General features: G+C 42.4%; 2 protein-coding genes across 3 annotated transcripts; both read right to left on the bottom strand.

Moving 5' to 3' along the window:
* Positions 1–13: 13 nt before the first annotated feature.
* On the bottom strand, positions 14–7,261 carry LOC120683809 (calmodulin-binding transcription activator 4-like). Of its 2 annotated transcripts, none has more exons than XM_039965898.1 (12): positions 6,997–7,260; positions 6,047–6,172; positions 5,847–5,962; positions 5,500–5,588; positions 5,248–5,293; positions 4,397–4,829; positions 3,555–3,679; positions 2,868–3,278; positions 2,096–2,778; positions 1,188–1,779; positions 737–1,063; positions 14–398 (listed from the first exon to the last, which is right to left on the bottom strand). In XM_039965898.1, exons 1-12 carry the CDS (start codon positions 7,004–7,006, stop codon positions 315–317), a joined length of 3,042 nt encoding a protein of 1,013 aa, XP_039821832.1. In that variant the 5' UTR covers positions 7,007–7,260; the 3' UTR covers positions 14–314. The 2 variants fall into 2 exon arrangements, with proteins under 2 accessions (XP_039821832.1, XP_039821833.1); XM_039965899.1 differs by having other exon boundaries at positions 46–410; positions 6,997–7,261.
* Positions 7,262–22,266: 15,005 nt separating this feature from the next.
* Positions 22,267–23,602, bottom strand: LOC120683176. The gene is made up of 2 exons (XM_039965204.1): positions 22,554–23,602; positions 22,267–22,440 (listed from the first exon to the last, which is right to left on the bottom strand). The coding sequence occupies exons 1-2, from the start codon at positions 23,206–23,208 to the stop codon at positions 22,385–22,387; spliced, it is 711 nt and encodes a 236-aa protein (XP_039821138.1). The 5' UTR covers positions 23,209–23,602; the 3' UTR covers positions 22,267–22,384.
* Positions 23,603–23,966: the final 364 nt, after the last annotated feature.

The raw sequence follows: 23,966 nt of genomic DNA, 5'->3' as shown, positions 1-23,966 counted from the left end.
TGGGCAAGCAATGTGAAGATGCGAACACATAGTTACCAAGCAATGTGAAGTGCAAACCACGGATGTACGAAACAGATTTCCGAACTGACAAAAGGATATCCCCTAAAATTACAAATACCCAAATACAATGCAGTGTTCACAGAACTGCCATTCCCAAATAATTTAGGGATTAAAAGTGCATAGAAGAGCAGTCTACAACAACCAGGCAATCACTGTACAGACTAGAAGTCCTAGTTAGTAGCAAGTTGAACACTTTTATATACTTCATACACCAGCTCTTGAAACTGAAATGCTCCTTTCATGTTGCGCTCTTTTCAGAGCATGAAGTTGTTGATCCCTAACAATTCCAAATCACTGTCAAATATTGATGTTACTTCATGTGATCCACCCAATTCAGCCTGCATTTACAACTAGCATCTAATTAGTCACAATTTGGAAATTTTACTTGGATAAAAGGATATGAAACTTAGATGCACTCTACTGGCCATTCTTCATTGCTTTAAATGCTTTTCAACTTATCCAGGTGGATTTTTCATTTTAGAAGTGTATTTACATTGAAATTTGCACAGCTTACCATACATCTGACCCTTTGGAAGAGATCAATGCTTCGGTCATTTCATATTTGTTACTCGAGTAAGTTACTCTTTATTTCTATTTCGTGAACTATACTATACTTGGGCAACAGGAATTATGACGAGAAATTCACTTAAACTGTTAAGTTCATTTAACTTCTTACTGATGCTTGGCGAAACTCCTCAAGCATTCGACGATACTGCATCCTTGCTTCAGTAGAGTCTACCATGGACAACACTCTTGACACAGCCTCCTTTACAGCCTGATCAACCTTCTGCCGACGGAAAACCTTGACCGCTTCATCATCGTCAAAGTCATCATCTTCCTCATCGTCCTCCTCTACTGCTCCTACCATTGGTTGCTGCTCAGCTCGGAAGCCACGTAGGCCATGTCCTTTCCGGCGCCACCTAAGTATTACTTTCTCTAGCACACTGACAGTGCTTACAATTGTTCTGTATTTCTTCCTCACTTGATGGCCTCTTACATGCGCCTGTACAAAAGGAAGACCTTAAGACTAAACACAGTACAATCAACTTGCCGGATATCATGCCCATGAGTTGAACATTAAGGAGGATTTTTAGACTATCCAATACAACATTTCTCGATTCCCTTACCTGTATTTTAACTGCATTTCTTCTCATGTTTAGAAAATGCTTGCGCCCTTTCCAACCTTTGTATTTCTTCTGAATTGAAACAGCCGCTTTATCGTAAAACTGGCCACTTGAAGCATGAGCTTGGTGGTACAATCTTGATGCGGCTGCAAGTTCGTCTATATCTTCTTGAGTCATTCCATATTCATCCCTAAGTCGAGCAGTCTTTTGCTGTCTCTTCCTGAAAGAGAAGACACGGAAAGCATTCTGGATGCGAGCTGCTGCTTGAGCTGCGTTTCTCACTGCTGCTAAAGAGTCCTTCATTGAGAGCTCATCTTCTGTGCCACCATGCAGTTGCGCACTCCTCTGAGATACGCTTTCCACTGCCCTCTCTGCTTCAATTTCAGCAGATCCTTTTGAAACATCACTTTCTTCTATAGTCAGTGATGCAAGATAGCTAGTCAGCGATACTTCTGAAAGATAACCTGCAAGGCCTGTATGCCCTCGTTCAGAAGCCAGGAAAGCTGCTGTTTTGCCAACTGGGTCTTGCGCAGTAGGATCAGTGACTGCTGTTGCCGATGCACCAGCAGCAAGAAGTGCAGCAACCATCTTTTCCCTGCATTCAAATGGACATACTAATCATTATTTTTTTCAAGATAGCTTGCTAGTTCCACGCCAATAAATAACAAAATGTACCAACACTTGAAGCAAACGAGAAAGAAAGCGATAATGGAACAATTTATGTTGATACATGCCACTATGCCAAGTTAACAGCACGATGGTACGCAAATAGCACATAATAGGAAAATTATTTCTTCAGTCAACACAAGGATATGTCTTTCTGTCCATGAAAAATCCTTATGGAGAAAATGCAGCAAGAAAAAAAAAATTGGAATTGAAGTTACCAGCTCTACAATATAAATATTAATTACCATCCAAAGTAAGCAGCCCAATGAAGTGCAGTCCATCCATTTGAATCACGAAAGTTTAGACCAACACCAGCACTGAGAACTGAAGACAGTGCCCACTCATAGCCTAGTGCAGAAATTAAGTGTATAATACCCTGGTCATGCTTGGACAAAGAAGAAGCTGTTCCATTGAATCCTTTGAGCTTCACTGATAACCACTGTTGTAATCTACTTTTCAGAAGTTCCTCCATAATCTGATCAACTGTACTTAGTGGATTTTCACATCCTAGTTTGAGTTCATCAATCAACCTATCCCAGAGCTCTTCATTCATCCTAAGTTTTGGGCACTGTCCAGATTGGGGATCGCTATCTGGAACTTCAGAGCTTCCATTCTCTGACAAAAGCATTCTAGCAAATTTGGCAAGAAGTAATAATTCTTCACTAGATTTCAGGGATCTAGAAGATGGTGCAAGGTCTGAGAAACCAGAAGAGGTTGGTTTTGAGCGAAACTCAAATTCTTTGAATTCACTGCAAACTTCTCTGTTCCCCGAAGTAATGCAGACTCTGAGTTTTCCACTGCTGTGCAGTGGTGTGTGGCAGCGAAGAACACCCGGCTGAACTATTTCAGCAGGTACCTCACTGTCACCAAACATGACGGCCCAACACAAATTTGACGGATCACATAGATAATCTCCCGTAATGATGACCTGAATATATGAGATTGTGAGGGGAGCATATGCAAATGAAAACAGTTGGTGTTATATGGTGTCAAAATGCTAAAAACTTCATGATTTACCTTGGTGATCTCATAGGAGAATGCCCATTCTGGAGAAATCTCACGAATGTCAAACTGCTTTGTCTGTCCCAAGGTAAGTCTTGTATCTGCTCTGGAGTAGGGTTCAAGCTGACCACGGTCAAACAACAAGTCCCTTATTTCAGAGCCCTGTGAATTGCTTTGAAATGTTAACAGTGCTTTTGTTTTCCAATCTGGGTTCAGAGAGCTTTCAAGCCTACTCTCATGAGCCGAAAGAATATCAGTTCCACCGTTCTCCTTGCTCCTCAGCATAAAGTTCGAAGATGGTGAGCCAATGGAGGCTTCCGGCCCTAAAAGAAATCTTTTAGCAGCAGAAAGTTGTATGCGCAAATCACTGCTGTCTAGGCTTCCAGGTGGATGATATTCTGAATTTTGCTGATACTGGACATCTGACTGTTACGCAAAAAATGCAAGTTGTTAATACACTTTGGTATGGGTACTAGGTATTAGTGCACAAATATATTTCCGAACACATGGGTATAATTTTGATACAGAGAGGAACAAGACATTTAAGTATGTTTGTAATAGCATAAATTTATCCCCAAACACCAAATTACAAATAAATATCGAATGCATGCCAACATCAAATGTTCCCGAAGAGTAGTGAATGGAATGAGGGTAAAATGCCCTACCAAGAAGATGAAGAATCCAAAGTTACAATTTCCTCACCTGGTATATAGATGGAATTGGCAAACCTGAACTGGAATGCAACACATCTTCCCATGATGGTGCTATATTCCTGCCTAAACCTTTTTCCGTTCCTTCTGGTTGAATTTGTTTTATTTGGTCGCCATCTGAATAAGGCAGCAAAAGAATTGTTAACATTAAACTATCTGTAGTTCAGATATGAGATACCCTAACAATATGATGGTTTCTATCAAAGTGTGCCAAAAGGCCACAAGCTGGCACATCACTTGGGAATCAACAGGAAATTTGAATGTACTGAAATGTCACAAATATTCATTTTGCCTAATTACAGTGGAATATTTTTCTCGAACACGGAGGAGAGCTGCGTATCAATATATTAAGAAAGAAGGCTGTAGCACCCAGTCACCAGTACAAAGGTTTTTTTTTCATAATTACAGTGGAATGTATTGAGAGACTTTAAATCCAGCAGACACATGTGCTCAACATAAAAAGCACACATTGGTTTGCCAAAAAAAAGAAACAATTTTGTAGCAGTATATTACCACAGGACAGGTTGAGATAGGCCCCATATAGAGAAGGGAAAGAAAGAAACTTTAACTATGGAAGAAGTTGACTCCAGCCTAGTTCTGACAGAGTTCACTTTAGTATAATAGTTAGCACTATTCTTTTTCCAACAAATTTAGGTATTAGAAAGATGTCCTGAATTATACACATAACAAGCTTGTCAGCATTTTCATCCTTTTTATAATTTTCTTATGTATGTACAATTGCGGAAAACATTTTTGATTTTTTCTTCCTATGGACCTAATAAGAAATGCAGGAATGATGAAAATATTTTTCTAGTTAGCTGCTTGTGTGATTACCCTTCTTATCTGTGGGCTCAGTATTTGTAGCGAATCCCAAAGGCTGAACTTGATTTGTGTAAATATAGTCATCATCATCGTCACCCAAGCTTAACTGCTCAGCTATCTTCTTCAAAGCCACATTAAGCCCATACTTAGTTTTTGAATTACCATTATCAACCCAATAAACTTCTGTAGTTTGTTCCAGACAAGTCTGTCCAAGCTCTGGTATGCTTAGTAAACTGCCACCATCTTTGTTGTACTCTTTATTACCAGAATAGGAACTTACTTCAGTTACAGAACTCAAATTAGAATAGCTCTGATGGGATTCACTGCCCTCACTAGTGCCAGATGTAGAGCTGAGATATTGGTTTCCATAGATGGCATGTGGATATCCCAAAGATGAAAGAGATTCTGGTGGCCCATTCGACAGCTGTGATGAATAATATCTGCCCTGGGAGAGAGAAACACGAATTTTCAGACACATCATTAATTATGGAAAGAGCTCCTCTATTAACATAACAATAGAAAAGCCATAAAACCAAAGAATCTCTTATGGTACAAGTGCTTGAGAGAAGATTTAATTCATACAAAACATAGTCTTAATTTTTTTAAAATTTATTTGGAATAGAATGAAACTATTTTCTGTAATTTCCAAAGTATAACAACTAATGAAAGGCATGAACTAGGTAATTTCTAAGGTATAACAAATAAAGAAAGGCATGAACTAATTCTGGTAAGTGGCGTTTTCTGTTCAAAGAGCATTTATTTGCAGAGTAGATGATAATATCAAACACCAGCAGAAAAAATTGCACAAAAGTATAGCATGGAATGCTTTTTTTTTAAGAAGATGACAACGTTAACTTACATACCTCAGCCACCTCTCTATACTGTACCAGCACAATGTGCTCATATGCACTGCAAATAGAGAGAATATGTATCAAATAAAATTTGTAATCACTGCTTTCTTTCGCAGATAGATGTTTGCAAACAATCTAATAAAAGTAACAAATTACACATAGAAACTCAACACAATTGAGACTCCAGTGACCACATACAACTTAGATGGCCATAGATACCAATTTCACAAGTTTTGAGTTAACTGAATGGAAAGATTATCTTACGGTTCCAACATCCAGAAACACCGCCTCTGGAAACATGGATTTTTCTCACCATGAGCATAATAGCAACTCAGAGCATCAACATTTCCAACCTGCGATGATGAGAAAATGTCATATATGATACAGAGTACGCTGATCAGTAACCTCCTTCCAGATTTTTTTTATCAAATACGCAGGAGCTTCTTCCTGATTTATGGATCCATAACATTTGAAGACACAACTAGTTTGTTATGCATACTCTGAGATATAAAAAGAATGCTCAATGAACCACTAATTTTTTTAATATTGACTATATAAAAGTTAAAAAACAACCATCGAACCAAACGATTGAGAAAACAGGAAATAAAAACCTTCAATCGTTCATGAGCCTCCCCAACAGTTCTTCCATCCTTCTTCCTCCGCCATGTGTGACCATCTCTCCGGAAATACCGATTCACACGACGATTGTAAAGGAATAGTGAACCACCTGTAGAACAAACAAAAATGCTGTCAAGGAATTGGAACAATTATACAAGAGGAAATTTCTCCAGTTAAGGGAATGCAGCTATACTGGGTGGCTGCTTGGGTGCCTCATAGGTGATTGGGAACCTCTCGTGATTTTGCAAGATATAGTACACTTCTGAAGGCTTTAACCACCTAGTCCTTGCTTCCTCACGAAGCACGTTGATGTCAAAACCTACAGGCAGGGAAAGGACAAAAATATAAGACAATAAGGTATAGTATTAGTTAATTTGTGCTAAACCCCACAGGACCGTGATAAAGTTTTAACACTGTCATATAGCTCATCATGGGTTATGATTAGCTGGAGCAATCATTCTCTCCTCAGTGCAAAGATATCAGGTTTAAGAAAACAAAAGAAAATCCCAATTTCACTTAAAGGATTCAATTCAAGCTTGTGTAAGAAATATACTGATTTCTCAGCAGGGGGTCAAAACCCCAACAGAACCATAAACCTTGCCAAGATTTACTCATTTCATAAGTGCAAAATAAGGTTAGTTAAATCCAAACACAAGACAATCCCCAAAAAGGTACGTCTTTATGCTTCTAAAATTTTGTTGCAGTTGTACCAAAAGCCAAATGACGAATTCGACCCCAGTTGGTTGGAATGGGATACGAACTGCTCCAAACTGACCAAATAATCTTGACGACATGCGCGGCTTTCATGCACCAGTAACAGTGGTTCCTATCTCATACCCAATCGAAAAATTCATTCCTTCGCTTGATGAAAAGATAAACACCCTATTCGATCAATCACCGCAGGAAAGGAAGGCCATAAGAATCCAATTTGCAGGGCAAAACAATTAATAAATAGACAAATATCCCACGCAGACTCGGCAGAAATGGCACCCTGTTAGCATCAAAAGGAATCGAGGGCGCACAGCCAAGAACCGCTACTCGTCCCCACCCAGGTCAACTCCCAGCAAGCAAAGCTAACGCCTTGGCCTCGCCAATCAAAGAACCACCAAACAAATGATGATAAATCAAAAGGAAAGCACTCACTCTGGCTCATGGTCACTTGCAGAGATCCAGCAGCTTCGAAGCTCCCATGGAAGGGGAGGAAGAGGTGGGGGGGCCCAAGACTCGGGAGCCCAGGAAATGGACCCCGAGCAACCAACCAAAGCTCTGAAAGCCCCTATCACACAAGAACTGAATCCACAGGTTCTTTGGAGGAGGAGAAGACTGAAGCAGGCCGCGAGAGGGAGAGAGCGAAGGTGCTGTCTACGATGAAATGGTGAGCGAACGGATCAGCCGAGTTGGTTGCTTCTGCAATTCAAGACAGCGACGGGCCTTTTGTCCCCAGGTGTAGAGTCTAGTCCATCCACAGAAATTTACAGACACTGTGCTGGTAAGGATAAAAATTGTGATAAAATATTAGTGTGTAGGTGCACATGGAATTTTCATATTGCCACGAGCAGCAGCTGGGTTGGGCAAAACCTGACTTAAACTGCTGCCTTTGAATTCTTGTTTCCTTCTTCCTTTTTCGTTCTGGTTTTGTTTATTGCTTGAGTTAGGACTGGGACGAGAGATGATGATGCCAAGAAACCATTTTGGGAGCAGAATTGGTCAGTCCTTCACACCTGACCGTGAAAGCAATTGTTTGTTGTTTGCGCAAGAGGGTTAGGTGAATTGCCATCTTGCCGTGGTCACGTGTATAGTTTAATGAATACTTGGCATCCTTTCTGAGATTCGCGATGTTCATATACTAGTTATAGGCTGAAATTAAGGTATCATCTTGAGATATATATCGATTTATACGTGTATAGTTTTATGGAAATTAGGAAGTCAAGTTCAAGTTAAGACATGACTGACCACTACTCAAGTTCAAGTTAAGACATGACTTACCATATGGGTGGTCATTAGGGTGCACAATACATGTTCCAACCCAACCTATTAAGTTAGGTTCACTTCCAATATAATCTAGTGTGATCAACATAGTGCTCGTCCCTTACACTACATTTAAATGCGATACTTCCCACATATATACTAACCTATCACAAAAACCATATTGTTAGTCGAATATTTTGCAGTGGGTTAAAACAATATCTAGTAGCACATAGTTATATATTCACTAGGTTATGAAAAGATATATACACTTTCATCTACCATATGTTTTTCTTCTTTCAAAAGTAGGATAGAAAAGTTCAAAGCTTGGGTAGAATGCATAAAGCTTCTTTCGAAAAATTAAAGCTTGGGTAAAAAGGAGACTTCAAAAAGTATGGTTCTATTGGAGGATTGCATGTGGTAAAATGTCTACACGTGGGTGTGATGTTTCGTTCTCACTTAAGATCGAGATGGAAAAGTCTACTACTCCTACTTCAGACACATCACTCTCTTTTTTAGTCATAAAAAGAGAAAGTGAAAGTAGTGCACGGCTTCTAGAAAAAGAATGATATTTTTGACGGTACCATTATATCCTAAACGGTGAATAAGAGTTTATAAACAAAACTAGTATAAGTATATCGCTATCTTTCACCAAATTACCACCATAATTTTATCACTAGAGTGACAAGATCATCGAGCTCAACATAGTGCCCTGACACAAATCGAGGTCTAAAACTAGGAAAGAGATGAAGCCGGTGGAGCCTGAAAAAGGTAGTCCACCAACTCCGGCTCCGGGTTGCTGCAGAGCCGGACCGGGAGCTCTCCATTCAGCGCCTTCCAAGAATTACTGTATAACGCCCAAGTGTTAATTAATCCTAATTACACTTAACCAAGGTTATTAGTTTCGAGTTAATCCACAAACCGTGAGATAGAAAAGTTTTCCTGTCAGTCTGGGTCCGACCGGTCTGACCGGTAGGAGCAACCGGTCTACTGGTCTAACCGAAATTTCAATGTTTGGGTCCCACAGCATTTAAACCTCACTCTCTCCCTCTCACCAACTTCCTCAGTGTTCACCCCGACGCCCAGCTCCTCCTCACCCTCTCCCGTGCCCTCTCTCTCGCCCCAAACCTTAGAACCCAAAACCTCCCCTCCATTTGATTCCAAGGTCTAGAACGGATCAAATCGGCGTGGGGAAGCTTCATCTCCTCGAGTCCTTCCCTAGGGTGCTGCGGATTCAAGCTCTCCTCGAGGAAAAGCCTCTCTCAAGGTATTTCGCTTGGTATGAGTCGATCTCCTTTTCTAGAAGGTGATAGGTGATATCCTCTGGTCAAAAGCATCCATATGAACCCATGAACTAGTGCCTAGAAGGGTTTTAGAATTTGTGCACGATTTTCGCCGCGTTGTGGATTCTAGTTTTGGTCTGGGTAGGACCGGTCTGACCGGTCGGGTGTACCGGTCTGACCGGTAGGGGCCCGGACAGTCCGGCCATTTGTCCGGATACTCCGGGTTCGTGGGGGTTTAGGTATTCCGAGTATGGTTCCGGATTCTCCGGACTTGATGGTCCGGATACTCCGAGTATATGTCCGGGTACTCCGGATTTCGGTCTCAGGGTGCACCTAGGCCGGACCGGCCTGACCGGCTGAGTATACCGGTCTGACCGGTGTGGCAGAGGCTGAGAGGGGTTTAATCAGAGTTGTTGGTACAATTAGTTAGAAATTAAATGGTTAATGATTACTCTTATATTTTTGTAAATCATGCATGCATTCTCTCATGACATATGCATATACATACGTGTAGTAGCCGCGGCAGAGGAGGTCGTGTACGAGGTGGTTGCGGAGCCACAGGAGCCACAGGGGCCAGCCCCGCAGCAGGAGGTCCGTGGGGAGTCGGCCCAAGGCCCGGCTAACCCCAGTGTGGTGCAGCAGACGCAAGGCAAGCCCCGGTGCATGTCCTACTATTTTAAATTATGATTCACTATGTATATGTTTTATCGATTACTTGTGCATTACGTATTAGGAATTGATTGGAACCCTAGCTGCATGACCTCTAGGTTTCCTTGAGTTTTTACTAGTATGTCTAGGTCGATAGCGGTGCCAGGCTAAATGAGTCCGGTAGAAGTCGGGTGACTTCGTGTCACTCGCGAGACACAGGAAACTTTAGCAGCCGAGTAATTGCCGGTTACTCGCGAGATACATTATTATCTTTATACTTCAGTATTTGTGAAATGGATTGAAATGGATATAGAGATGTGAGACTGGGCGGGGATGATGTGTAGGTATGGCAGTAGGACAGGGTTCCTGAGTGCCTTAGCCCCGTCTGAGTCGATTAAGGACCGGTTGTTGTGGCAGTGCTGATCGGGGATTGAACTGTACTAACCGCATGCCGGGAGTAGGAGGTAGTCGAAACCGGTAAGCCTAGTACTGCATCGCTTCGAAAGTAGAGAACTTCATCACCACCCCTTAGGGCGAGTCCAGTAGTCGCGGAGAATTGGGATGCATGTATTTACTTTTGGTGGTCTCACGTTGAGCTCGACTGACTATAAGTAGGTGGGGCGGTTCTGTAGTTCGAGGCGGGGAGGGGAAGGGTTGGTGCGTGGGGTCCGACGGGACTTTTGCGTGCCGTGTTGGTTAGGTCCACCTTGCAAGGTTAAATCGGATCGATTCGCCGTGTCTCGCGGTCATGAGGGCCTTGATCTCTTTGCTGCATCGTAGCAAAAGTGTAGAACGTGAGTTAGGTTTGTTTATATAAAATATTGAGCTCATTGAATTATTTTGCTTGCATCACCATGACTGCTATAGTGGGTCTATGCAAATATTAGATGAGAGTTAATTTTAAATAGAACCTGAAGCTAAAATAATGAAAGTAAGGAATTACTTTAGTCGCTCTTTCTGCAAAAATAACCATCAGCCAAATGCCGTGCATGTCTAGGTATGTGGGCTATGTTATACCCACTGGTCGGGTAAGCCTGGCTGAGTATTAAAATACTCAGGATTTATTGCCACACATTTATTATTACAGAACACCCGGACGTCGACTTCTGCCCCTGTTGTGTCAAATTCATCCGCCGGGATGCAGAGGGGTGGCAGGTCGAGGAGGGAGACCATTAGGTTAGGAGTGAGTCGGGTTGTACACTTGAGGGCAGAGTGTTCAGCCCTTTTGTTTTGCGCAGACCGGTCTGACCGGTCCGTTGGACCGGTCTGACCGGTGAAGGTTCAGTGGAGTGGTGACCGGTCTGACCGGTCATGAAAATTCAGAACTGGTGTAAGCTAGGCTAGTTGTAGGATCTTTTCTTTTCGAACTTCAGTCTTATCTATGGTAAGTTTTGTAAATTATTTGTATCTATATATTTGAACTCAGCTTGTAAAACTCAATGCTTCGTGTCGTGAACACCCTTATATTTTCAAGTATTATGCTGTACTTGTATCATCTGCGCCCACCTTCGCGTGGGACTACCGGTGTTGTTTCGATCGGGCCGTGGGTTGAGAAAGGATCGCCAAATTAAGCCGTTAAGCTAATGCGCCCGATGTGTTCAAATGACGATCATTACGCTTAATTAGAGTTTTAATTTGGCGGTTCCGTCAAATACTGCCAACTGCATTGGTAAAAAATATGCACGTGTGTCGGAGTATCCTTCTAGGAGATGATCGGTGAGCATGGACTGTACTCGTGTCTTCTTGGGCTCTGTCATTTGTTCGGATGCTGAAGGGGTCGCATCTATAAGGCCTGATTTTTGCAATTATTGCAGTCGCGTGCTATGTAATTGAGATTTTTCACTGTAGGTAAGGCCAATAGTTAAGCCCACCGATGCCACCGTGGTGGCCTGGGACATGCCGTACAGGGGCCGAGCAGCCGAGTTCGAGCCCGGGCGGGTGCGCTCCTCACTAGGAGCCACAACAACCGAGCTAGGCTCGGCTTTGCATGTAATTGAGCTCTTGAATCGGGAAGCTGTGGGTTGGTGCAAAATTTAAAATAAAAAAAACGTTAGCTTTTGTCTCATTCTTGTGTGAATTCGACCAAGTTCCATTAACTTTTCCGCATAGTTTCTGCGAAACTCTTGAATGGGAACAAGTCGTGGAGGATTCTGTGTGAACCCCTTTCTGATACGGAGGACGGTTGTCTCGAACCGTTGGAGAGGGTCCAGGACTACTGCTGTGCATTTAAGAACGACTTGACTTGGACTCTATAGTGCCCTAAAAAAAAAGACTTGGACTCTATAGTGTGTATCATTTATAGGTGATAGCAACCCATGCTGTCATTTCTCCGGTAGCAATAATTGTGTTTTACTGTGATAGGACTAGGCCTGATCATGGCCACCGACATGATGAACTTGACCTAACCTGCACGAAGAATATTGGACCCAACCTGAAAAAATGTAAAAAAAAAACTCGACCCGATCATGTGTCTGGCCGAGTTCGGGCCAAAATATGATCCGATGGGGACCGAGCCGTAGCTCGGGTGGTGCGCTCCAGGTGGGGATCCCGCGTTCAAGTGTCACTCGGCGTGGGATTTTTCCACGGGTGCTGAGGCGTGAGTGTGTGCGCATGCGTGTGGTGTGAGTGCCTCAGTATGACGTGTTCCGAGACTATTCGGACAGTCTCGTCTGCGTTGAGTCCGGTTAACGTGGGCGCCTAAAATTCTTAGATGACTCCCCAATGCTCCTGGGTGTTTTCAAAAAAAAATAATCCGATGATTAGTTCGGTTTAAATTTTGATCTGATCCACATCTGACTAGACAAATGATACTTAGATACTCCCTCTATCCATTTATAAGTGTCACTAAGAAAGTGTGTTTGTAAGAAAAACACGCTTCCCGAGCGACACTTATAAATGGATAGAGGGAGTATCTAAGTATCATTTGTCTAGTCAGATATGCATCAGATCAAAATTTAGCTTTTATTTTTTTAGCCCAAACCGAGCTAATCATCGGATCATATTTGGGCCTGAACTAAACACGCTTCCCAAGCGACACTTATAAAGGGATGGAGGAAGTACACGGCTAAGAGCAAGTATTATAAGGTACAGTCAGCAGGCTAAATGCAGTTCCATATCAGCAGAATCTGAGGTGGAGGAGTGAGATTAGAAGAGAGAGAACGGATCGGGCGACTGGTAAACCGTCGGGCTGAATGCACGAATCGAGAAAGAAATCGCCCGCTTTCAGCCGGCAGCCGGCGGTAAGTCGATGTTTTGCATGGTCCTTTCTGCATGCAGCCAATGCATGTACATGCAACCATTAAATGCTTGCAGACGGCTCTTAGCCAGTCCAATATACCAGCGGACTAAATTGTTAGCTGTAAGTGATATGACAGTTTCATTTAGCCAGCAGGCTGCTGGCTTATTAGCCATGCTCTAAGAGCAGGTTTTATAATGCTGTAAGCGCGCGTCCCGACATGCAAGGGTGCGGACCCCACTAGTATTTAATGATGTTGCAGCAAACTCAGGCAATAGAAAACAGTATAGCACGTCCCAGCCGGCTTGAGCAAGCGTCTAATGAGACGTCAGTCTTCTTCTCTCTTTTCCACGTAGATCCCAGCCTTCCTACCAACCATCATAATACTTGCTCCAATGTGTGTTCCAATGTGTGTTCCAAAGAGGTGCTAAAAGGATAAAGAAAGAAATAGAGAAGGTGCTATACATTGGAGTGGTGGTGCTAGCTTAGCAATCTCTAGCACCGGTATCTTGTTTGGGCACCCAGTGCCAGAGGAGAGAAAAGGGGGAAAGGCTGCGGCTTGTGGGCTCAGCTTCATTCATGGATGGGTACAATGAGGTGCTATACATTGGAGCAAATTTTGCTAAGCTAACATAGATGACATGGCACGGTTTTAGCACCCCCTCACATTCCATACATTGGAGCTGCCCTCACTTGCCCTTTCTTTCTTGGTTTCTTTGTACGACGCACTGGGATACGTAGCCTATACGAGTAGGAGTATCAAGTTTGATAATTAATTTCCCTTACAATGCATTATGTCAACTGCTACAAATTTGACATGGTGTTAAAAGATTTTTGAAATAAGATTTTAATTCAACTTTGTACGCTAAATTTTTGCATAATTTAACTGATGAGAACTTAAAATGATTTTCAGATCCTAGTATGCCCTGAAACAAACAAACAGACTATTCTACATTAGAATGTGCAACATGCAGCGTTTAGAACAATTTTTTTAGATAAAGAAATATTGAACAATATCCCAGCCTCTATATCAAAAGATATATCCGGCCCTTATTACAAACTTTGAGAGATAAACAGGAAGCAAATTACAAGCCACGAAGTCTATTACTAAACTGCCACCCGTTCCGCGCAAAGATGTCCATCGCCGTCACTTCCAAGGCGCGGCATGCATCGGCAATCACGCCTCTGTCCTCCTCCTTTTGCAAAATCGCCCATGTCCTGGTAAGAAAAGTGGCCCTGAAAAGGATTTGGAGAACAGTTTGTTTTTTTAGTATTATGAAAAAACTACATCATTTCTGGATAACCAGAGAAGCGCACAGAAGCCTGTAAACATAACTTTTTTCTTTTCCCACATAAAATCCTGCATCCAAGACCCAAATAAATGCATAATATTATTAAGTTTTGTAAGACCGAAGGTAATGAAAATTATCCTCCAAAGTAACCTAGACATAAGACACCCGAAGAAGAGATGCGCTATTGTTTCGTCATTCATGCAAAAACAATATTGTTTGCTCCCATTCCAATTGCGCTTGGCTAAATTATCCTTTGTTAGGATAACCCCACGGTGGAGTAGCCAAATAAATATTTTAACTTTCAAAGTAATTTTTAATTTCCATACAGACTTGTTTATGGGTAGAACTCGAACATCTAATAGAGCTGAGTTGTCACACCCTGAAATTTTTGAATTTCAGGATGTGATTAAAATTAAAAATAAAACAACAATTTTCTCAAAATTTTAAAATTTTCTCAACGTTTATTTTTCTTCACAGAGAATTTAGTGTAAAAGAAAATAAATATTGGTTGTTTTACAAATTAAATGATGTTGTTCTTCTGGTGATGCATTCATGTCACATGCATAGTGTTGTTGAGTGTGAAAACCTTTCAAAATGTGTTCTATCATCAAAAATTCTTGACGGGAATTTTCCGGATTTTTCTGGATTCTTTTCCCATTTTCTCTAGAGCAAACTATAATTTTTAGAGGCTCTTCCAAATATTCTCATGAGCTCCAAATATTTTATTTGAGTTCGTTAGGTCCCAATATATTTTTAGGATTTTTCCTAGAATTTTCGGGCCATTTGGAATATTTTTCGGACTTTAAATATGAATTCTAGATTTTTCTAGAATTATTTTAATTTCGAAAATAATTAATTTCGAAATTTTAAATGGGCTAAGTCTATCAAAAGTGCATAAATCCCTAATGGACCTCAAGGGTCCATTCATGTGTTCCCTAATGGGCTAAAGGCACGTAAAGCCCATTAGCATGGGAGGGAGGTTTAGTACCATATTACTAGTTGATGTGGGATGGCGAGACTTTTCTCTCTATATATTAAGTCAACCTCTCATGGCAACTCCACACAAAAATATAGACTACCCGTAGGGAGGCTCCTTGTTTGGGAATCTCTAAAATAATCTTTTCTCCAGAATCCCACCATCCTCCGCATCCGTGCAACTCCGGTGAAATCCGACGCCACCCCGGTGCTCAGCTCGTTGTCCTCTTCGTCGTGGTGTCTTCCTTCTCGTGAGTCGTCGCCTTTTCGCCGTCGACCCCATGCCTTCTTCCTCGACTCCGACGATTTCCTTCTTCTCCGGTGAGCAGCTTCCTCCGTCTTTTCTTCCCTCTCTCTCGCTCTGCTCCGCTCGGTCTTGTTCGCCGTCGCCGCCATCCGCCATGCGCCGCCGCGAGCTCCGCTCCGCCCGCTCTAGCTCTGCGCCGCCGCCAGCCCACCCCAATCCACTTCCGCCGTCCGATTTAGATCCAGCGGCCCAGATCTAATATGACCCGAGTCAACTAAACCAAATACCGTTCAACCGTGGTCATTTTTGCAAATAAACCCCTCCGTTTTTCCAAAATCAACCCTCCGTCCATCGCAGTTCAAAACTATTTCTGTTTTAGTCCAAATCTTTACGGAAAATACCCTGAGCTTTTCCAAAATAGAACCCACCATCCTTAGTGCGTTGTTTTGCAAGCTAGCCCCTATAGTTTAGGTTTAATCTCGTTTTAGTCCCTGGTTTCTTTAAAGCTAGCCCCTGGAAGTTCAAAACTACAAACAAGTCCCTGTTGCACTGTTTTAGCCATATCTTTCACGTTTCAACTCCGTTTTCAGCGATTCTTGCGCTCACATGATCCTTGTGACGTGTGCAATAGCTTTATAATCTTTTTATCCTCTGTGAGCACACTTTGTTGTGTCTTACAAATCTTTTCCGCTAGCTCTTAACTCTATAGTTAATCGCGACTAGATCCCTGAAGCACCGTTTATCCCATAGAATCGCCGTTTTAGTTCCGTTTTCCGCGTTTCTTGCGCTCCCATAACCATAGCAGCGAGCCTTATCCTTTAGTACGCTCTTTTTAAAGCCTTTCTTTTGTATTGGTGTATTGTTCTTAGTTGTACTTATTGTTTGCTTTGTATGGTTGCTCGTTGATTGCTCCGAGTAGAAGGATCGCTGTTTGAAGATTGAAGATCAAGAGTTCCAAGTGAGCAAAAGCTGAAGAGCAGTAAGAGTAGCTTTTCGTTGGAGAAAGGCAAGTGACCCTAACCATCTTTCTATCTATGCTTATTTATGAGAATACTTGATTTAATTGGAACATGGAGAACCGCCCAAGAAAACAGTACAACCACAATACTAATGGGCTCTGGTCTTGGCTGAGTAATTAGATGAACTATATGTTGTGTTGGGGTTGTTCCGCTTGGTGGTTATGAGTTTGTGTTGTGGAGCGGGTGAAGGAAGCTGTGTCTTCTGAGGGACCGCACGGCAGGGACCAACACATACATATAGGGATTCTTTGTAAAGGCCTCGTAGCGTCTCTATGCAATCACACCTCGGAAGTGTGGTATTATGCCTAGCTAGCACATTGCGTGGTTGGATTTAAAGTTCTTCGGAACTTTTACGCGAATTGTGGTGAAAGTGTACAACCTCTGCAGAGTTAAAACTAACCGGTTAGCCGTGCTCACGATCAAGAGCGGCTTGGACCTTCACATGATTAATAAACTTAAAGATGGATTTAAATCACTTTCTGGTTATTTCTTGTGGCCTTGCTGAGTACCAACCATAAGTGTACTCACCCTTGCTTACTGCTGCTCAGAAGGAGAAGGTGTATAAAGATTTTGAAGATGTTGCTGAGTTCTAGGCGTACGCAACCCCAGTCGATTGCCTGTGAAGTTTGAAGCCTCCGTTTCCAGAATAAGCTGTATAACTCTGATAGTCTTTTAATTGTTTTATTTACTCTTTTACGTGATACTGTTACTGATTATTCACTTATGATGTCTCTATATGTCTGAAACTTGATCCTGGCATACATATAGTTATGCATTCGGTTTTCTTCTTAAAACCGGGTGTGACATGAGTACATAGAACGATCTGAAAATTGACCACTTTTGTGAAGTTGCCAGATTTCAATATCCTTATTATCTCCCAGCTGGATGTTAGCAATGCGATGTACCAAACCCATCCAGTCTCCTTTAATTCGTGTAAGGTCTCCTAAACGAGACATTCAAAGGATCTCCATTAAGCACAGTATGAACTGTAGCATATTTGCGATGAACCGGAATGAACAAATTGGGATATTGGTCTTTAAGGGCCGAGTTTCCCAACCACTTGTCTTCTCAAAATCTGGTTTGTTTCCCATTCTGTACCTTAAACGTCATCCATTTAAGAAATTCTTGTTTTACTGACATAAGCCCTGACCAAAATTGTGAATCACCAAATTTTTTCTCTCAACATAGGTGAGAGTTTTGGATTTAAGGTATTTATTCCTGAATATCTGTTGCTTAATGGATTTTTTCATTAGTAAATTTAAATAACCATTTACTTAAAAGGCATTTGTTTTGTACTTGTAGATTCATAATTCCCCGTCCACCTTGTTCTTTTGATCTACATAGTATATCCCATTTGGATAATCTATATTTTCTTCCGCGTTTAGAACAATTATTTTCGGTGGCGAAATTTACAATGGAAAAGGAAAAGAAATTCACTCGTTTTGACCACCACCTGAGCATCAGCTTTACCACGCAGATAATGAACCAGCAGGCTCTCCCGGCTTGCAAGATGATCTGATGGCAGTCACCATTGCCTGCGTCTCCCACCACCCTGAACTAACCGAGGAATAGCTCCGAAAGGGAGAGGTGTGGACGAGGACGCTGAAACCGAAAGCCATGCCCAGCAATGCTTTCTTCCTCGCCTCCGCGAGGCTGGATCACGACAACCACTGCGACCTACCTCCCTCCCTCTCATTTTCCACACACCAACAGCATATCGCAAGCAAGGCCCATTGGCCAGCAGCGCTGCGTCGTTCTCCACTGCACCACGAGCGAGGACAGAGTCAGGGAGGGATCGCCATTCGCCGGAGCATGTGCCACCTGATGGAAAGGAATACCTTTTCAAATCTGTCTTCCCGTGGCGCCGCCGCCTCGTGCTTGTGCATGTGCGTGTTCGTTCTTGGATCGATCACATGCCCCCAGCCGCGCACTTGCTGCCGGGATTAACAAAGTCGGCATGGACAAAACGTGCTCGCCTCGGGTGGCGCCAGTCTATGTTAGAATTAGCCAGGCTTAAACATTAGAGGCTAATAACCCAAGATCTTAACATAACCTAGTTCATGACAAATCAATCTAATGCGGAATAAATTGGTAAACATTATACCAGCGTTAGCAGTTGCAGTAGCCATTTACGCCTGATCCGTAGAGGAAGTAGGCGTTCTTGTCGGTGTAGAAGATGCAGCAGCGAATCGGCGTCCTCCGGGCGCCAAACGGGAGTGCTTGGCCTTCCAAACCCCTCCAGTGCCTTTAGCGATCAGACTAGCGGTGGCTAGGGTTTTAGATTGAGATGAATGGGTGATTAAGGTGCTAACCACGACCTTATATTTATAGGCACTGTGGGGCTGGGGGCCAGCCTCTGGAAACGGGCCTAATGGGCCTGCTGATCACAGCCCATTAGGGTTTTATCATTAGGTTTCCTTAATCGCGTTTAGATGATTTAAACGCTTCCTTAATAGTGAAGATCACAATATATCTTAACTGAAATATTTCCAACATTCTCCCACTTGATCGAACGGTTAAGCCTAATGTTCGTATCATACTAATGTTCACCCTTAGTAGTAACAGAAAGTACCGGACCAATGCGTCGTCAGTAGCTTGATGCACTACTGGGACCCCATTACCCACAGTCTCACTGAAACACCTCGGTAGAACGCTTATTCGTTAGTTGGGAGTCATAATGGCCCTAAACCAGGACCTAAAGACTATCCACCAAACCCATATTAGTAACGTGCTGCTTAAACACGTTCGGTGGTAAGCCTTTAGTGAGCGGATCCGCTAACATAGAATTAGTTCTTATGTGCTCAATCTTAATGGTTCGATCCTGGCATCTTTCTTTCACAACACGATACTTAAGGTCAATGTGTTTGGAAGCACCACTTGACTTGTTGTTACTCGAAAAGAATACTGCAGACTGATTATCGCAGTATAACGTTATAGGTTCCGTAATGCTGTCAATTACCTTGAGGCCCGGAATAAAATTCTTAAGCCAAACAGCCTGTCCAGTTGCTTCATAGCATGCCACAAATTCAGCTTGCATCGTCGACGCTGCAACTAAACTTTGCTTAGAGCTTTTCCATGATATAGCTCCACCAGCTAACGTGTAGATATATCCTGATGTAGATTTTCTACTATCCACACATCCAGCAAAGTCAGCATCAGTATAACCCACAACTTCAAGGTTATCTGATCTTCTGTATGTGAGCATGAAGTCTTTAGTGCATTGGCAGTAACGTAATGCCTTCTTGACACCAACCCAGTGGACCGTTCCGGGATTTTTCTGATATCTTCCAAACATTCCGGTAGCAAATGCCAAGTCAGGACGCGTACAGACTTGTGCATACATCAGGCTTCCGACAGCTGAAGCATAAGGTATGTCCTTCATCTCATCTGATTCCAATTGGTTCTTAGGACATTGGGCTTCACTAAACTTATCGCCCTTCGCTAATGGAACAGGTGTGGCCTTACTCTTATCCATATTAAATCTCTTAAGCATTTTCTCAATATATGCTTTTTGAGACAATCCTAGTACTCCTTTGGTCCTATCTCGGTGTATCTCAATGCCCAGAACATAAGAGGCTTCACCAAGATCTTTCATATCAAAATTGGATGAAAGAAATCCCTTTGTCTCATGCAGCATACGCTTATCACTGCTCGCTAATAGGATATCATCCACATAAAGCACTAGAATTATAAATTTACCACCCTTTATCTTAGTGTAGATACAATTATCCACGTCATTCTCCTTACATCCGAATTTCTTAATCACTTGATCGAATTTAAGGTTCCACTGTCTTGACGCTTGCTTAAGCCCGTAAATGGATTTCTTAAGTCTGCATCCCAAATGTTCCTTGCCCTTCACAACAAAACCTTCCGGTTGTGCCATGAAGATGGTCTCATCTAACTCACCATTAAGGAACGCAGTTTTGACATCCATCTGATGTAGCTCTAAGTCATAATGAGCCACTAGCGCCATAACGATTCTGAATGAATCTTTCTTAGACACAGGGGAGAAGGTTTCATTATAATCAATCCCTTCCTTTTGCGTAAAACCTTTGGCTACAAGCCTTGCTTTGAATCGTTCGACATTCCCTTTAGAATCATGTTTAGTCTTGTAGACCCATTTACAGCCTACTGGTTTGACTCCATTAGGAATATCTACCAGATCCCAAACATCATTGGAACTCATGGACTTAAGCTCTTCTTCCATGGCCTCAACCCATTTGGCAGAGTTCTCACATGATACTGCCTCTCTAAACGAGTTAGGATCATCAGCTTTCCCAATATCATACATGTCTTCACTTAAGTATGTCTCACAATCAGGGAAAACTGTCTGTTTCCTAGCCCGCTGTGATCTTCTTAATGGTTCAACAGGCTGAGGTGTTAGTTGAGGTGCAGTCTGAGGCACCTCGACAGGGTTCTCAACTTCAGCATTAGGCGCCATTTGCTCAGCTTGTTGTTCGCTCGCAGGATCAGGAGTTACTTCAACAGGCGGAGCAGTGCTAGTACTCTGAACAGGAGGCGTAATCTGAACAGATGGTGTACTCTGAACGGAAGGAACGAACAACGGCACTAACTGAGGTGTTACTGTTTCTTGAATCACCGGGATGGGAAGCTCAGCCCGTATTTCTTCAAGATTAATTTCCCTCCTCGGAAAGCTCCCACTGATTCCTGCATCCTCTAGGAATACAGCCTGCCTGGTCTCAACGAACTTAGTGAAACGATCAGGACAGTAGAATCGGTATCCCTTAGACTTATCAGGGTATCCGATGAAATAGCAGCTCACCGTCTTATCATCTAATTTCTTTTGCTGTGGATTAAATAACTTAGCTTCGGCTGGACTGCCCCACACACGCAAATAATTAAGCGATGGTTTCTTCCCAAACCACAACTCATAAGGTGTTTTTGGCACGGATTTGGAAGGAACACGATTAAATATGTGCGCAGCTGTTTTTAATGCTTCCATCCACAGCTCCACGGACAAAGTAGAATAACTAAGCATGCTACGTACCATGTCCATTAGTGTACGATTACGACGCTCAGCAACTCCGTTTTGTTGTGGTTCGCCCGGCATACTGTACTGGGCCTTTATACCATTCTCTTCAAGATACTTAGCGAATGGTCCAGGTACTTGGCCGAATGGAGCATGTCTCCCATAATATTCACCACCTCGATCCGATCTCACTAATTTAATAGTGACATTATGCTGATTTTCCACTTCAGCCTTGAATATTTTGAATTTATCTAATGACTCGGATCGATCACGAATGGGGTAAATATAACCATAACGAGAGAAGTCATCTGTGAAAGTAATGAACGAGTCAAAACCATCAACAGACTTTACTGGGAACGGGCCACAAATATCAGTATGAATTATTTCTAATAGGCCCGTACTCCGAGTAGCTCCTTTCTTAATTGTCTTAGCGAATTTCCCCTTAATACAATCAACACATTGTTGATCTAAGTCTGAGAGATCTAATGAATGGAGTATCTCTTCTCTTATGAGACGCTCAATTCTCCCCCTCGAAATGTGGCCCAAACGACAATGCCACAATTTCGAAGAAGTCTCATCATCACGCTTACGCTTATGCGATACATCATCCACATTCATTGCAGAATAAACTTTATCAAGAGAGAGCAAATAAAGATCGCCTTGCAAATGACCAAGGCCCACACTTAAATTATGAAATTTAATGTTGCACACTGAGTTGCCAAACTCACAAATATGTCCCGACTTATCTAAACGTGAAACAGAAATAAGGTTTCTCTTAAAACTGGGAACATAAAGAACATCATGCAAACTAAGGTTGAAGCCGCCTGGTAACTCCAAATTGAAGCTCCCAATGCCTTCAACCTTCACTTCATTGCCATCAGCCACTCTTAGACTTCGCTCCCCCTCTCTTATAGTTCGGATCGAACTGAATACCTGCAGTGAATTGGAAATGTGCACAGTGGCACCTGAGTCAATCCACCAAGTATTGGGAGAAAAATTCACTAAGAATGATTCATCAATAAAAGATACATAATCAGTAATTGTACCTTTGTTCTTAAGCCACTCCTTAAATCCATGGCAATCCTTTTGCTCATATTTAGGTGACTTGCAGAACTTGCACAGCCTCTCATTAGAGGTCTTCTTATGTGACACGGCCTTGCTCTTATGGCCCTTAAACTTTCTCTTATGCTGCCTGCTGCTGCCAGACTCAGCCTGATGCTTAGGAGTGTTGCTCATGCTAACACGCCCAAAGCGCTCGCTGACCATGTTGACAGCATCCTTCATCCTCTCAGCTTTCTGCCTTTCTTCTTCCTCAACACAGTAGCTAATGAGCTCAGCCATGCTCCAAGTCGCCTTCTGAGTGTTGTAGCTTATTTTGAAGGGACTGTACTGTGCTGGCAGAGAAGTCATGATGAAGTGCACCAGAAAACCATCAGAGATAGCCATATCCAGTGTCTTCAGCTTATTTGCCATGTCACACATGCTCATAATGTGCTCCCTGATTCCACTTTGCCCATCATACTGTGAAGTCAGCATCTTCATGATCAGGGTGCTAGCATAAGTCTTGGAAGAACTCTTAAAGTTCTCCTCCACCTTGGCAAGGTATGCCTTGGCGCTCAGCTCATTACCATCCTGGTCCTTATCAGGAATAGCACCACAGATGGCCGGTGTGATCGTGTTCTTAATGATCATGTTGGCCATCCTGTCTGATCTCTCCCACTTCTCAATGGCAGTACGATCACCATTGGGATCAGCGGGCTCTGCTGGCTTGTCTTGACGTAAGGCGAGATCATACTCACACACAGCAATGGCCACCTGAACATCTTTATACCAGCTTGGATAGTTGGTGCCATTCAGGGGCTCAATGGACTTCAGGTAGCCCGTCACAGTGTTCACTGAAAATCATGAGAACAATGACTTAATTAAACTCACAATTAAGATGCGCATAAGAAGTATGATATTAACCCTACGATGGTCTGATTAAAATCATACATAAATTTCAATTTGCATCACCGATGGGGAAAACAAACGAAATTTATCATTAAAACTCGTAATTAAATCAACGATGGTCAGAATTAATTACAAGTGCTCTAAATAAACTTCCCGATGGTTCCATTTAAATAGAGTGCATCTTAATTGCTTATGGTGGATGAACATAATTTTCAGTGAATAAATGCAATTAAAACATAATTAAAAGCATTTACATAACTCATGGAAAATTAAATTAACATAATGCTGGTAATAATAAGTGCAACAGAAATAATTAAAGCCTTTAAACATAACAGCAATTAAAATTGAGCTAATATCATAAGAAACAGTAATAGGAAAAGGCTTTAACATTAAACTGGGCTAAAACACGTAAAAGGCCTTAAAATTCTCCTCTGCGCGCGCGGCCCAATCTGCGCATTTGGCCCATTTGGCCCATCCCGCGAAACCCTAATGGCGAAGCAATCTGGACC

This window comes from Panicum virgatum, chromosome 7N (genome assembly GCF_016808335.1).
Source record: "Panicum virgatum strain AP13 chromosome 7N, P.virgatum_v5, whole genome shotgun sequence".
In the NCBI taxonomy this organism is placed as follows: Eukaryota; Viridiplantae; Streptophyta; class Magnoliopsida; order Poales; family Poaceae; genus Panicum; species Panicum virgatum.
This window is presented reverse-complemented; position numbering and strand designations above follow the sequence as displayed.